The 16,424-nt window shown below is 49.9% G+C and overlaps 1 protein-coding gene across 1 annotated transcript in view; it reads right to left on the bottom strand.

The window, feature by feature from the left end:
* Positions 1-2,004: 2,004 nt before the first annotated feature.
* The window catches only part of VWC2L (von Willebrand factor C domain containing 2 like), a 51,556-nt gene continuing 37,136 nt past the window's right edge, over positions 2,005-16,424 (bottom strand). The window contains exon 3 of the mRNA XM_074145748.1: positions 2,005-2,153. Coding sequence (XP_074001849.1) covers positions 2,005-2,153 — 149 coding nt within the window. The remainder of the gene's footprint in view (positions 2,154-16,424) is intronic.

Genomic DNA, 16,424 nt, shown 5'->3' with positions numbered 1-16,424 from the left:
TTTTGTGTTGGTTTTTTTTTTTCTCACTAGTTTCAGGCACACTATTGTTGGAAAATTTTGAAACCAGATAGTCATTGATAGGCAACAGCTTGCAGAGAGATGTGGCGATGACTTCTTTAATGGTACCAGTTCAACTTCCAGGAAGCCATTGCTCAGCCCAAGTATGGCAACCACTGTGCTAGTGCTTGTCCTACCCCCTGCCCTCCAGTAAACACAAAAAACAGGGAAGAAATAGAAATATAAAGGCAACAGTGTGCATAAACCGAGACTGACCATGCTGATCTGTTTCGGTGGAGGATGCTGTAAGGACGTTTTGCTGCCATTGCTGTTAAAAGCAGGTGATGAACTGAAGGCTGAACAAAATAAGCACCATCACCAATGGCCATGACCAAAAACCAGCAAACTAAGCGTGGACAGTGATGGGAAAGGTTCCTGCGCTCACCTGGGCAGGGCAGAGCAGGGAAATGACACTGGTGGCTTTTCTCTCACAGTATCGCTTGGAAGCTGCAGCCTGAGGAAGCAAGAGGTGCTGGAGAGCCCGAAGGGGACCCTCGGCTGCTGGCAGGGACCACAGGGACCTCTCCTCCCGGCAGGCAGGCACGTAGCTGCTTTTTCACCAGGAATTCTCACGGATACAGCCAGCCTGTCCCTAGCCCTCCGTGCACCCTGGCTTGCTTTATTCCCAGCAGTACAGATGCTCCCGGGACTGGAGGAGAGGGTCTTACACTGCAGCAAAAGGGTCTTACCTGCCAGCTGAGCTGGTGGCATTAGTGGTGGCCCAGTGATGGGACATTTCTGGAAACCTCCCTAAGGGTGATGGGCAGAGGAGGAGGGGGGGATCAGATATTTTAATTTTGACTCGCAGCAGCCGTGTCCCGCTGTCACTGATGTGAATGAAACGGTGCCTTTGGCTCCAACGAGAGCAGCCTCGGCACCAGCAAAGCAGTGATGGGGGGAGGCAGGCAAGCGCCTGCTCAGCCCAAGAGCCGGCAGAGCCACAGCACAGCTGGTACCCCTCTTCCCTTCCACCACCAGCACCCCAGCTGGGCATCACACGAAGACAACAGTGCCTTTCCAGCGCTTTCTGTCTCGCCATCCCTGCCTGCCCGCGCAGCCGGTGTTGGCTCTGATCAAGGTGACGGTGACGGTGTAGGTGTCTTCGACTTTATTGTCCCCACTCAGTGGAGAAAGTGTAACACAGATACAGCTTGTGTCTTGGGTGTCTGGCCGTATACCTGTGCGTCTACCTCCGTCCTTCCACAGGTTACACTCCAGTTGAGTGTTTTTTTTTTAGCCCCTTCCTCCCCTTTTCATTTCTACCTCCCTCCTGTCCTTACTGCCCCCACCGCCCCTTATAGAATCATAGAATGGTTAGAGTTGGAAGGGACCTTAAAGATCATCGAGTTCCAACCCCCCTGCCGTGGGCAGGGACACCTCCACTAGAGCAGGTTGCTCAAAGCCCCGATGAAAATGATCCATCGCTTCACTGCTAGCTGTATTGCCCCGACGCTCCCAGCTTAGGAAGAGGCTTTAAAAAAAAAAACCAAAAAAACCAAAGCACAATAGCAAAAAACCCTTCAATAAATAAACGCGAAAACCCCGCAATCCGCACTGTAGAAAGTGAGAGCGGTGAATCAATCGGCGTCTCGGAGGTGTCACAAGTCCAAGAACTTGCGTGGGCTGTTTTTGTTTTCTCCTCCCCAAAGCTGACCACCGCAACCCTACCGAGCGCTGATAATTACAAAAAGCAGAGTAGATACCTAGATACTGGTTACATAGTGTGTAAAGCGAGAGAAGAGCAGGAAGGAGTGGGGGGGGGGAGAGGGAGACCCTTCCCCGTGAGTAAAAATCTCTGCTTGTGTGAAATCCTTGCAGGTTTTGCTGGTGACCCTGTTGCAGCTGGCGGGAGGTCGAACACCTGTGCAGCATTGAAGCCGGTCCTTCATCGTCACCATTACCGTCGTGGCGTTTGCCCGGCGGTGGCACTGGCAGGGGGCTGTGCCGCTACAGAGCCTGCTTGCCCTGGCACTCGCGCTTGGAGCACTGTGCTGGCTTCCACCAGTCCCCGTTGTGGCAGTGGCAGATGTTGCAGTCGTCCACCTTCACCTCGATGCCAGCGGGAATTATTGTGGTTCCCGCAAAGCAGTTCGGACCTGCAAAAACACCCGGGAGTAATAGAGATAAATACTTTTATTATTATTATTATTTTTAAATTGGCTGTAGCAGCTCTGCTATAGGTGCCTGGGAACAGGCAGGTGCTCTACCCCACACCCATCACTTCTCTCGGGTTTTTTTTTTTTTTTCTAGTGCCCTCAGACACTAAAGAAAAAACAAAAAGGCCTTGAAAGTTTCCTTTTCCTGTTTCTGTACCCAACCACTAACATCAACGGCACTGAACGCCCCATCGATGCACCCAGCTTTTTCTGCTTGGTTGCCCACTGATTTAGTATCGCTTTCTCCTAAGATTTGGCTCTGAGATGGACGAGGCCACGAGGACAAGCATCGGGACACAGACCAGCCTTTGCTGTTCTGCCCTGGTGAGCCTGCACAGATCTGCGGGGACCAGAGCCTGTGGGACCAGAGCCATCGCACAGGACCGCAGCAGCCATGCCTGAACGCCCCCGATAGCCCCAGCTCCCCCCCGCACCCTCCCGCCCCCGAGCTCAGGGCCATTAAACCATAAATGATCGATGGCATCAAATTAACAAAGACCATTCACCTCCCAAATAAGCTTTCTGATAAAATCTATTTTTTCTCAAGGGTGATTCCCTTCATCTGCTCATTATTGGTAATTTTTTTGGCTGCTTTATTGCATAATACCAAAGCTGAGCCGCAAATCCGCAAGGATCTTATTTTCCTCCTTCTCGTAAAAGCCCAGCGAATACCCATTGCCCAGCTGTCCCTCTGCAAACCCTCTCCTCCTCCTCCCCTCTCGCCCCTGCATTACTTAGCACGGGGAATTAATGTCAGAGCCAGCAGCACACGGGGGGGAAAAAAAAAATAAAAATCAGGGCAGTGGCATTCGTGGCATCAGGGAAGCGTGAAGAGATTTGAAAAGCCTCTCGTGGCTCGGGTGCTGCTCCAAAAATGTCACCCCTCAGCTGGCCACCGGTTTTAATCTACGCCTCTGGGGCACGAGGTGCATTCACAAGATGAAAGCGTGTACAGACTTAAAACTACCGGCAAGTTGTTAGTGCTTAAAAATAAGACTTAAGACTGTTTGAACAGGAAAATGGGATCCCTACGTGGCTGGAAACAGGCTGAGCTGTAGTCAATCCCGCGCCAGGGTTTCACATTTTATAGTCTCAGAGAACTATTAACTTCATGTCACTGATATAATCGTGCCCTGACTTTATTAAGATGCTCCTCAGGACACTATGTTTAAGCTCAACAGCCCACAAGTTTGACAGGGCTGGTCTTAACCACACGTAGGTGATTCAGATTGCTGCCAGGCCAAATGGTGCCTGAATGTTTGTTTTTATGAAACCTCCTCCCCCCTTTACTAAACGCCCTTCAAACATTTATCAGCTCAACAGCAACATTTCACATCAGTCTTGATGAAGCCACAGCAGAAAGGCCTGAGAAAGGTGTCTCCCAATGGCTTCTGTACCAGAATTTGGGGTGACTGGGTGCACCCCAGGGCTGCTGCTTCCTTCTGTGGGCAAGACTTGGGAAGGCCTGCTGTGGCACTGGGAAGGTTCTGTGTCTCTCTGTGAAAGGGGGATGATGCCTCCTCCTTTGCCCTGACCAGCACGTGAGTAGGATGCCAGGAGGAAGCAGACTTTTTCTCTAAACAATGACATTCACCATCAGTTGTTGAGCTAGAGTTCAGGCTCTGCTGGTCTGCAGGCAGCTGAGGACCATTGCACTGGGCGTGGGGATGTTTTAAGTCTGCTTTGAGCTGGACAACCTCCAAAGGTCCTCTCCAACCTCAGTCATTCCTTGGCGCAAAGATTTTCAAAGCCAGGAATGACTAACCAAGGACACACAGCGATACAGAAAAGCCTAACTCTACATATGCACATATATATATACACACTCTCTATGTGTTTTTCTTTCCATGCACATGGTTGAAGAAGTCATGACCTGTTTTGGTCACAAGCTGGAGATTTCTGAAGCTGGCGTCTCTCTGGAAGACACAATCCTGGTTGGAGAGCCTGTGACCCAACTGTGGTATTTCTCTGGCAACTCACTGATGTGTTTGCTTCTCCCCATGGCTTTCGGGTGCCTGTACTGGCCACGCTGCTGCCTCTGCTCTTCATCACAGATTTTAATTCTCTGCTTCACCAAGTCTGGCAGGGGGGGCGTTGCGTGATGAAACCCAGCGTGGGCTTCACCATCAGGTTGGCTCATTTTTTGCCGTTAAATGACCATGGCTCAAATGCAATGCCAATAATTGTAGGCGGCCGTATTTAAAGTTGAAGTAAGTGCCTGTCCCTCTTTCATAGGATATTCTGATTTCCTGCTGATGTCGGGGATGCCCAGGTGGGGCAGCCTGCTCTGCACTCCCAGAACAACAAAAAAACCAAAAACAACAAACCCCTTTTCATTAAAATTTAAACTAAAAGCTTCCTCCAGAGATTAGGGTGGCAAGGAAAGGGGAAGATTGTTTTCTCTCTTGTTGCCCTTGCAGCTGCCCATTAATCATCTCATTTGAGAAGCCAATACTGCCTTGACACCCACACGCGCCCCCCAGACACAGCCTTCTCCGGGTGCTGAATGACGGTGGATTTATAGCACCGCCGGCCCATTCACTGTGGCTGAAAACGTGCAGGAGGCAGGTGGTGACAGGGGCCGGCGTGTCTTCTCACTCGCAGGTGGGCCCACCTTGGCTGCCCAGCCTGGGTTTGGGGTCCCTGCACCCCCTCTGTAGGGTTCTGGCTGCATCCCTGCGCTGAAATGCCGCAGCGCAGCTCGGGGCCATGGTCGGCCGAGGGCGGGCGAGTTGGGACTGCCCGAATGGGGAACTGCAAACTGAGGAAAAGCTTCTTTTTCCTTCCAACCTGCTTATCTGTCCATCCCAATGGCTGCTCCATCACGGTCACAGCTATCCTTCTGCCCTCTCTCCTCCTCCCAGGAGCCTCAGGTCCCTTCTCCCTCTTGGGTTCCCCCGGGGCGGGGGGGGTCATTTGGGAAAAAAAACCCCAAACATTAAACACCCCTCATTAATGTCCCTATCCCAGAGCCAAGAAGCAGAAAGCAGTGACCACGATGAAAAGAAGAGATGGATGAGGGGGATGTACTAAAAGCCTCACCCATGCTTTTGAGGTCCCCAGCGGAGAGGGCATCATTCATTTTGGGGACAGCACCAGAGCAGCGACGCCCCTGCCCCGGCCAAGGACATAGGGCAGGTCTGCAAAACAGTAATTAAACACTAATAATCTGCCCCTCTGGTATCTGTCAAGCCAGGACGGACCTGGCAAACGCCTCTGTGTCTAAAGGAAAATCCTTGGGATGCTGCCACCCCTCCCAAAGGGGTGAAGGGAAGAGGAAAATTTAGAACTATTTTGGATAAACTGTAGGGACTGAAGGCTGTGAGGCAGCTCAGGGGCGGCCAAACCAGCCCTCGCTGAAGCAGCACCGAGCATCCCTGGGCTGGCCGGCTAAACATCACCCGAGCACACCTAAGGAAGGAGCTCTATTCAGAGGCTGAACTGAGAGGAAAATTACAGCAAGTGGGTTTGTTTTCCTTTTTCCTGCCTTCTAGCAAAATGGATGAAAACCCGGCTTTAGGTTCTACTGACATCTGCCCTCCTATGTGATGTTTTGTGGCTGTTCTGGCACATCCATCTCTTCTGTCAGACGCTAGTTCTTTTAATTGAGGCCAACACTACCGCTGTTCTAGACCTTTTTTTCCCCTCAAAATAGCCACCGCTGCATTGCCAGAGTGAAATGTTTCCTTTTGCCACCACAGCAAGCTGGATGGAGCATTTTTGCATCCCCTCCCCACCCTGCTATCCCTACCCCTGCAGAAATGTGGATTTCAAACAGAAGGCAAAATTTCTACACTCCATTTCTGATAATTCAACTTAAATTCCCACTGACTGGAATCACTGAAATCCAATTTTCCAGCACAATCACTGTCATCCAGTCCCCCCTCCCCCCCTCCCTTTTTTTTTTTTTTCTGGCATCTAAACCTCTCCCACTTTTATGTTGGAAAAGTCGATCCTGTCTGTCCAAAATGGGATGCAGTGAGCGTCGCATCTGCGGCTGAGGGACAAGAAAGACGCACTCGGAGGGGGACGCTGCACTGCTGAAATTCAGTGGAAAATACGCCCCAGAGAGGTGACATTTTCTATGCAACGGCGCAGCCACTGGGGAATTTTCCTGTGACCTGGGCTTTTCTAGAGCCGACAGCTAGTGCGTTGCCGGAGACAACATCCAGCACCTGGGGATGCTGCGTGCCTTTGCGACGGGCCTTAGAGCAGCTGCAGCCCGTAAGCCCATGACCAGATCCCACAGCCAGAAACCACCTCCTCGTTTTTGCTCCTCAGCAGAGCTAACCAGGCTCCTTTAAGTTCTCTAATATTTTTTCCCCTCCCTTAGATCAGCCTCCCAGCATTTCAGAAGCTCAATGCCCCACACCCACGCTGCTGGGGACCGTCCTGAGCTTTTCCCGCTGTGGAGGAGGAGGAGCATGCCGAGACCAAGATCTGCCAAACTGATATTAAAAAAAAAAAAAATCACAAAGAATGGGACAGAACAGCACAGCAACGTGGTTTTTTTAATTATTATTCAAAGGAAGACGCTGCTCAGAAACATTTGATGACATGTCAAGCATATCAAGAAAGTTATTTATGGTACTAGTAGTAGGAACAAGAAGCTGCTTTGGGCAAGGGCTGTCGTCCTGGTCTTTGTAAAAGCATCTTAAGCCACGACTGCAGTGAAAACAGGAGAGTAATAACCCTCTTTTCCTTGCTCAGGGAGGGTGATGGGAGAAGTTTGCTGCTCCCACAGACAACATAATTGTGAGATTTGCTTTGCTTAACATAATTAATACTCATAAAAGACCACAGCGCTCCAGGCTGTTTGCTAGAACAACTGTGAAGATTTTTATGGAGATATATTAGGGGCGTTCAGCTGCTATTTTGACGTGAGAGATGCAGCACAAAGAGAAAAATCATATATGGCTTGTTCTTCAGGAAGAGCGATGGCAGATTTTGCAACCGTATGTGTAAGACCAGATACATGGGTGATGACCCATGTCAGGTGCTGCTGAACTGCACCTCTGGGATGGAGAGAATATGTCTGAGGCCAGGCACAGGCACTGATGTGCTCCTGCTGCGTCACGTAATGCTACCCAAGGGTGTAGGACTAAGTCCTCTCGGGACTCAGTGGCAGGGTGGTGCTTCAAAGCAACCCAGAACCCCCCCCCCCCCCCCCAGATCAGACACTACCACACTGGAAAAAAACCTTGCCACCCAAAAGCAAGAGGAGCAGCCATCACAGCTCCCCAGCAAACTACATCTGCACGGTCCCCACCACAGCACTGCGGGGGCGCGGAGGAAAACATCTGAATTCAAAAGCAACCCACGTGGACAGTGAGTTAAAGCTGGAAACAGCAGGAGCACGGGGTTTGATGCTCTCCCACGCCAGGAGCACGCAGCGTCACGCCGATGCTTTGTGGGTGCTCAGCGCCGAACACCAGCCTGGCTCCTGGGGGCTGCGGGCTGCAGGCTGCTCCCAGTTGCTTCTTGAGTGAACTCAATGGCTTTGCCCGTGGCTTACAGCAGCTCTGAATTTAGCTTCGTGTGTGCAAAGAAGCAATGAAAGGAAAACAAATGTTAAGAACCGCAAGCAAGCACGAATCACTCCAGGCCAACCGTGATATTCAGATTTGCCCTGGATGGCATCTTGCACCAAGTGAAGCTCATCACCTTCACTGGAACTTCTCAGGGTACAACTTTCTATTTCAGCAAGAAGCAGTATTTTCCTCTTAGTTAAATATTTTTTGACGATAATCCTATGTCTCCTGCCTCTCCTTTAAGAGCCTGCTCATTCTCTTTAGGAAATATTAAGGTTGACTCCAAGAGAATTTAGCTTATTCGCTCAATGGATAACGTCAAGGAGAGAGGTGCTGGTGGCTACGCTTATCTACGTTGTACTGGTAGTTGAGAGAGTTGCTAAATAGCAACTCAATTTAGCCAACCATCCCTCAGGCTCCCGCGTGATGTGCCCCACAATTAAAGTTGCAAGGGATAAGCAGAAGACAGTGGTGTCTCCCAACAGTATTTAGGAATGGATATAGCCTGAAAACATCCCCATGGACGCTCATTCAGCTGAATGAGTCCTGACGATCCTGCTTTTGGAGCCTGACCGTGAATGCAATAGGGCATGGGAATTTACTGCTGGCACGCTGCAACAAACTGGGGAGCCATTTCTAGTGAATGTGGCCAAATGGGAAGGTGGATTTTTCTTTGCCTGTCTCCATGAAACACAGTCTGCAGCATGACCATCGCACACCGTAGCCTCCAGTAGCCTCCAGTGCCGGCATCCAGCACTCCCGGCACCACTCAGCTGAAGAAAACACTCATAAAGCAACGACCAGGAGAAGATTACACCCTGAAACCCGCACAAGGATGCTCATGGACAAGCCTCCGACAGAAAAAGAGGCAAAGCACAGCAGAAATACAAGTGACCCCAGGCTCTGGTGCAAAGGGCAGAAGGTGGCGGCTGCCCGCATCTTGTGACTTTTTCCATGTCCAGGCTGAACTCTGCGCTCACGGGGAACTAAAACCAACATCTTGTTTTTAACGATGTACCACCACCACCTCCCCCCACCCCGTTTCTGGAGGTGAGCACAGCTCGTCTCTGCTGATCCTGCAGGATCTTTTAAAACGTTCCTGGAGTTCTGTCAATGCTATCTATGTGATCACTTCAAATTGCAAGAAAAGACCTCAATTTGTGGCTTTAATTAACGAGTCAAGGAGGGAATAGGTCTTGTTTCTGCCGCCTGGTACCAAGACTGCCTGCCCCCTCTCCCCAGGGGGAGGAGAAGGCAGTGGGTGAAGCCAGAGGTGAGACATAAAGAAGTGAGCTGCTGATGCTGAGCTTTGCCTTACTGAAAATTAAATTTGACGATGCTCCACATGGGGGGGCTGAAAACCCCACCAAAAGACAACAGCCCTGGAGCTCTTTTGTGTTAAGAAGAGGCTGAAGGCAAAGGTCCCAGCTCGAAGAACCGCTGAAGCCCAAGGGCACATCACAAATGGGGCTGCCGTGACCACTGCATGGGTGTGTGGGGGTGTGTGTGTGAGTTTACACCCTGATGATGCCCAGGTCTAACCCCTGGTCTGTGGCTACTTGCTTCTTGGTGCTGGCAGGAGGGAGGGGAGTACACTGCAGTTCTGCCTCCTCCCTGCTCCCGGAGGCTACGTCCATGTCCCCCAGGCTATGGAGGACACAGGTCTTTGCAGATTAGAGGATGTGTATTCATCCCACACATTCCCAATACATATGTCGAGTGAAAATAACCCGCCTGGACTCCCCTATTGGCCAAGCCCATCCCCACCCAACCTGCTCCTGCAGGGCTGGAAATGGGACCATTTCAGGTCAGTGCCCCCATCCAGATCAGCAGCAAGACTTTGAAAGCCCTTTTCCAGCCCGCTCACCCTCTCTGGCACCAGAGGAGCTCTCTTAAGCCGTCTTGCGCCCAAACGTGGAGGCTCCATCAACACCTCAGCCACCACCCCAATAAAATCTGGATGCTGCTCCATCTTTGGGATGGACTAGAGTCAAGTGTCCCAAACCCCGCCATCCTCAGTGCCGCAAATTAAAACCCCCTGCAGCGGGCAGGCGGGGGATGCTGGAGGTGTCAGTCCTCGCCGCCGTTAAGCCAAACACTTTGCGGAGCCATCTGCCACCCCAAATGCTAATCGGCTGCACATCTCAGCTCGAAAGCGCTGCACGCTGGAGCACGTCAGTGCATTCAGCATGGGTAGGTGAAACTCGGATCACCAGCATAAACAAGCCATCCCCTGCCAATTCCCCCCCCCGCCGCGCCCCCACAGACCTGTTGGACGGCAATCGCATCCTTCGGGTGTAATGAAATCCCTACCCGGCCAGAAAGGCAGCATCTCCATCTGGAAGGTGTGTGTGGGGGGGATTCCGTCTTGCAGCGGGGCAGGGGGGGCAAACGGTGGGGGAGGAAAGCAAAAGCAGCGCCCTTTTTTTTTTTTTTCTTTTTTTTGGGCAACAGGCCCACAAGCGAGCGGGTGCCAGGATGAAATGGCTGTGCGTTTTTGTCCCATCCTCCCCCAGGAGTTGAGGGATGAAAAACCAAGCACAGAAAGGTTTGGGGAGGAGGTGTGAGTGAGCACAGACCCCCAGCCGCCACCTTCCTCCCCCCCCCCCCCCCCCCCCAGCCCCTCTGCCATTCAGGAATTCCTCTGTGCTTCTATTTTTTGTGTGTGTGCTGCTGTTGATGGTTTAAAATCCCCCCAAAAAATCCCCAAAAAGAGCCTTGCACAGACCTGAAGTAGGCGGGGGTGTGTGTGTGTCTATATACATACAAGCAAAGCCAAGGAAGCTTAAAAAATACATTTCCCCACAGCCTTTTTTTTTTTTTTTTTTTGTTGTTCATTTGCTTTCAGCCAGTGTTTTTCCTGGAAAGGCAGAATGTTTGCGCAAGCTTTCTCACCAAACCTCAGCCTACTCCAGTCTTGATTCACCAGCGCAGACAGTATTTTCTGATGTGTGCAGAGCTCCCAGAGAGGTGGGTATGTCACTCCTGTCCTCTCTGCTGAAAGGAACCAAAATATGGGTACGTGCAACGATGGACCAAGTGATGTTTCTCTGATAAGGCCACCTTCTGCTTGGGATGTTTCTACTTTTAGGCAGAGTATTGCATGATGATGGCTCTTACCCGCGGTAACAGGTGCCACCACCTCGAGGTGACCCCAAGGTGGAAGGTTCACTCTGCCTTCGCCGCCTTGTCCAGACACCCGTGGAGAGATAGCAGCTCCAATAAATGCCCCAAATTTCTCTGTGTTGTCTAAAACATTGCAAAATGAGAGACTCGTCTTTTTTCATCTGTGGACAAACCCCATGGGCTCTGGGTAAATGCTCCCTGGAGTCAACTGGTGGTATCTCCTAGCCATCCATGAGCTTTCCATCTTGTGCACTGTTGCCCAGAAGAATTAATCTCCTCCAAAGCTGATCTGCAGCTCTTTTCCATCCTTCCTGCATATTTCAGTCCTCACAAGACGATGCTAACAGCACTTCTCAAGCACTGCCTGTTTACATGAGCTATTTTTCCAGCCATAATTCACATTGCTGGGTGCCTGAAGATGACTAAAAGTTATTTAATCTCTGCATTAAAAAAAATATCTGCAGTATCCTTCGCCAACCTAAATCCAAATTGCTCACTCTAAGCAAGCCCTACATCATTAAAAGAAGGGCATTAAAATGGCAAGACTGAGTTGAAAAGCTAAATTCAGGGCAACGAGAGCTTTTCCACTGACTTTTGCCAGTGATGAAACCAGCACAAGGAGTGAGATAAAACACACCTGCAGCTCTCAACCAGCCCAGCAAGATGGGGATCTCTTGGTGGCCCCACATGGCTGTCCCCATGCAGAGATGTTTCATATCATCCGGGCCTTGCTCAGACAACCCCAAGCATCTGCTGCCTTGGAGTCTAACTAACGCAGGGGGCCCGCTCAAGTTCCCTAAATTATGTCCTGGCTCCCCGTGACACGGACTGATTTAATCCTCGCTGCTTTGCACCGCAGTTAGAAAATTACTGATAGCTCGTTATCTGTCTTAATCAGTATCAGCAAACAAATGAGGGACAGGGAGACATCCAGAAGGGAATACATCGCATTACTCCTCCTTATTGATAGCACAGTTACTTAATTTGATGTGGAGACATAACTTCAGGCATCACTAAATACTGGAGCAGGAATGTTTTGGTGCAAGGAAGATCTATGGGTGCAATTTAAAAGCAGTCTGTTTAGGAGCGGTGACGTCTACCAGCCCCGGTACAGATCTGAGCTGTGCGGACGGACGTGAGATTATCACTCAGCAAGTTAAATAAAGACAGCGGCTCTTTGACAGTTAAAAAGCACCAGCTGAAAACTGCAGCCCTGCTTCCCTCTGCTGCTGCTGCGCTCATGGGGTGAGCATGAGAATGAGGGACCAAGCCCAAGGGGTGATGGTCACCCCCGACCAAGCCCAAGGGTGATGGTCCACCCCCAACCAGCCCATCCCCGGCCAAGCGCCGTCGTTTGCTTTCTGACACACGGCACTGCCCGCCCCGGGGGGGGTGGCAGCAAAGCTCTAGATCAGACATTTGGCACGGCTCGCTGCGGGGAAGGTGGCAGGGGGGTGATGGAGAAAAACGCACGTTCAGCACAAGGCATCTGCCGAAAAACAGATCAGCCACACGCCGTGCCAAGGACTGGCAGCCGATGCCGCCGCCGGCAGGTACAAAGGGGATGCCAAACTGGGCAGTTCCCAGGGTTAAAGCCCAGAAGAAGCTGAACGTTTCCTCCAGCAGCAATGTTGTTGTGGACTGAGGTACAGTAATAAACCACCAGGAGTCTCAACCGTGAGAATGGGTCTTCTCGATCGGTTTTTAACAATCCAAGACTCGTGCAGATAATCTTAATAAAACTGATCTGGGTACGCAAAAGAAAACAGAGCAAGTGGTGTATTTCCCGCTGCTTTAGATAAGGGTATTTGCCCCATCGTATGGGCTTTCCCCCCAAGCCGATGCATCCGGCCTGTTTCTGATCCCAAGACCACCAAAACCAAAGCTGGGAGCACATCTGTGCACGCTTCAAACTCTGCCCCCAGTTTCCCTATTTTACTGGGTTTCTTAACCCAGTGGTGGGTTAAGGACTGTTGACCAGCGGGGTTACGCATTGCTGCGGTGCAGCTTAACGGCTACGATCAAATTCATAATAATTAACCCGCTCTGCTGATTGAATGCTACACCCGAATTGAGGCCAGCATTGAAGCCGAAAAACTGTCACCAAAGTCACAGAGGAGCCAACACACGGCGTGTCCCAGGATCAGCTCTCAGACAGCAGAAGAGCAAACTGCAGGGCTACAGACCTAGCCTTAAATATAGGGTTTTTTTCCCCTCCCTCCCCTCCCCCCCCACCTTTTAATAGAAAATACAGGTTGGCCTTTTCAAAGTCACCTATGGGATTTGCGCATCAAATTCTTCTTCATTTTAAAAGGATCTACGTGTGCAAATACCTTAATCAGCACTGAAAAGTTTAGCTTATGGTAAAAAAGCCGCGCAGGCAGGTGCTCAGCGTCGCACAGGCAGACGCCGTGCATATGAAACAGCTCTTCTGAATCAGATTTTCACCGGGTACATCCAAGGTTGAAGAAGGAAAACAGTAGCACCTCGAAGACAGCAATAACCACCCATTCAAGTGAGAAACGCACGTTTCAACGTTTACCTGACCAAATGAAAAGGATTAGCTCCAAAATTTCTTTGCAGACAGCACAAAGCTTTGGGAGAATACCAGAGATTTTAAAAAAAATAGAGGTAGATTTTAATTGCAGGCGATGAAATCTACTCCTGGGTCATTATATCCTTTCAGGTAAGTAATAGGCTTTTAAAAACTTGTCTAAATAGATATTTCCCAAAATGAACTCCAACAGTGCTGAAGGTACATTAATTCTTTTAATGGTTCCAACACGGCAAATAAGGGTGGGTGTTTTTTTCAGAGCTGGTATAAAATAGATTAATGTAAAAGAAATCAATTAATAAAACTACCATTAAAATACTGCCATCAGCTAGCAATGTTACCGATAAAATCAACAGCCACAGGGAGGAAAAGTTGGACTTTCCAGAGACTAAACCTTTAAGTGAAGAAATAAGACGCCCGCAGGGTATAACCTGCTGTGGGATTTCTGCTGCCTTCACCCGGCCAGCTCGGGTCCCAATGCCTGCTGTGTGGGACAGGCTCCGTCCAGGTGACCGTGCCCTTACAGCCACTATTCCCCAGGTCACCCAAGAAATTAACTGGGATGTAGAGCAGCAAAATCGGGCGCTGACTCGGCTGGATGTTGCTCCTGCGCGCTGCGACGGTGTCGGGGCGCCCTCCCCAAGAAGGCACTGCCCTCAGAAGCAGCAGCTCCAGCAAGTGTCCATTCAGACACGAGGGGAAACCCTTACCTAGGGAGCAAATGGCAAAATAGCCCTCAACTGCCCAAGTAGCAGGTCTTTGCTCCCTGCCTGGGTATCTCCATTCAAAGGCGAAGGTTAACAACAAAAGAATAACAACTAGGATTTTTTTTCTCACGAGTCCTTTGAGCTTTTAGCCAACTTATTCACCTCTTGGTTGTGCTCGGTGTGAAAATTTAATGATTTTTATGGCCCATTTAAACATTTTTATGTCTTTTTTCTTTGGGAAAAAAATGCCACATTTGGTGTAAGAATTAAAACAGTATTTCATTCTTAACTGCAATCACAGATGATGTATGGAAGAGAGCTGGCTGCGTGTCAACTCAATATAAAGCCAGAATTGAATCTAACTTGGCCACTACAGCTGTGCACGATGTTTTAGGGGGGGGAGTTTTTTTCGTATCAGTCATAAATGAAGTGGAAACTGTGACAGTGCTAATTTTGTATAAAACAGGAGGGAAAACATGCAAAATGGTGGTGGTGGTGGGGGGGGAGCGCAGGAGGGAAGAACCGGAATCACTCTACATTTATAGTTGTGCATTTAGATGTGCATTCTACTGAATACTCAACCCAACCCACCGTTGGATACCGACGCTACAGCAGTTAATGCACGACGACAGTGGCACCACCATGCACAACAGTCACGCCCAACAGTCACGCCAATGGTTGCCCTTTTGGTGATGCCAAGGGGCAGAAGGGTTTCTTCTTCAACTGTGGGAAACCACACGCTCAGAACCAACCTTCAGCTCCTGTCTGAAAAACAGCGCTTCGCCGCAACCCAAACGGCTGTGGGAACGTGTCAATTGGTAGAAAAAAAACCCCGCCTTTCTGCCTTTCTGCCAGAGTGAGATGAAACGTGACGCTTTGAAAGCATCAGCAACGGTCTTTTTTTTTTTTTTTTCCATCTAGCGACAGCATTTTCTGATGAAGGTTCTGAACATGGGATTGTATTTGAAATGGAACTTCAAAGCAAAGCAAGAACTTTTCATGTAAGAAGAGAGCTGCTGCTGAAACCATTTCTTTCTACTCCCGGCTCGTGTTTGAGTTTTAGGTTTTCTGCAGAACCTAATTTTTGCACTTTGCGTGACACAACAAGCCCATCTGCTGCCTTCTCCAGCATCTCCATCCTCCTGGCCTCCGATGACAGACACAGCAATGACTGCTCACGGGCGGGTAAGACTCAGGTGAAAGGCAAATTTAACGAACATGTGCGTGTATAAAAGCTCAAAGTCTAAGTTGCTCGCCAAGGGGTCCCTTTCCAGTTGAAGGATGGACTCTTCTGGAGGGTGCTTAACAGAGCCAAGCGACATCAGCCTTTGGGCTTACCTTTTTTTTATCCTTAAAAGTTTGCTAAATATAACCCCACCCCAACCTTCGGGTCAGGCTGCAGCGGCACAGCTCCCATTTCTACGCCAATCTGTACAAACGGTGGACTACCCAGAGAAAGAGAATAACCACAATGGCAGAAACCTAACAACTTCTTAATTCCTTTGCCGAATTAAATTACCTGCCCGGGAGACGGAAAAAAGAAATGCAGGAAAACACCTCCCCTCCAACCCCACCCCAAGCAACCGATAAACTCGCTGTTAGAGGAGACACAGCCCTGCTGTGCTCAAACCCACAGCTCCTGAGGAAACAGGAGGCAAGAGAAAGGGGCAGGGCAGGATGGATGGACCTTGAGGGCACACACGGGGAGAGCAAACCACAGCAAGGACGGGCACACCTTGGTCTGATGGACAGATGAGACATGCAGAGGTTGGCGCTTCTGGAATAAACGGGCCCCAAAACCCGCTGCTGGGACCTGTCCTTATTTCTCCACCAGCTGCAGAAGCAGCTTGAATCCATGTTTTGTCCCCAGATTTTGCTCTTCCGAAGGGCCCATTATGCTACCTGAATTTAATGGTATCCATGGCATTTGCACAATGCTTTCTGACGGTGCCGTGCAAAGAGTCAGGTTGCTAATAAAATGAGTGGTGCTGGTTTTGCATGTGAATAGTTGTATTTAACTAAATCATCACATGGAAAAGGATCGTCCTTTCCTTTGCTAATAATTCTGGGTGCCACTACAAAATGCATTACCACAATCTACGTGGGCTTTTAATACTCGAGCAGATGCCATGTGATATTATGCTGATGTGCCAGGACAGGATAGTTATTTTGCACTGTAAGGTAGCAACTAGGAATGACGAAAGGCTGGGGAAAATTTATGGTGGATGTATGTGGTTCTGCATCCCTCCCCCTTTAAATTTTCAGAATGCTTCATTACCCCTCATTCTGTCAG

The sequence above is a fragment of the Numenius arquata genome, chromosome 3 (assembly GCF_964106895.1).
Source record: "Numenius arquata chromosome 3, bNumArq3.hap1.1, whole genome shotgun sequence".
In the NCBI taxonomy this organism is placed as follows: domain Eukaryota; kingdom Metazoa; phylum Chordata; class Aves; order Charadriiformes; family Scolopacidae; genus Numenius; species Numenius arquata.
Note: the sequence above shows the minus strand (reverse complement) of the source record. Positions and strands in the feature narration are given on the sequence as shown.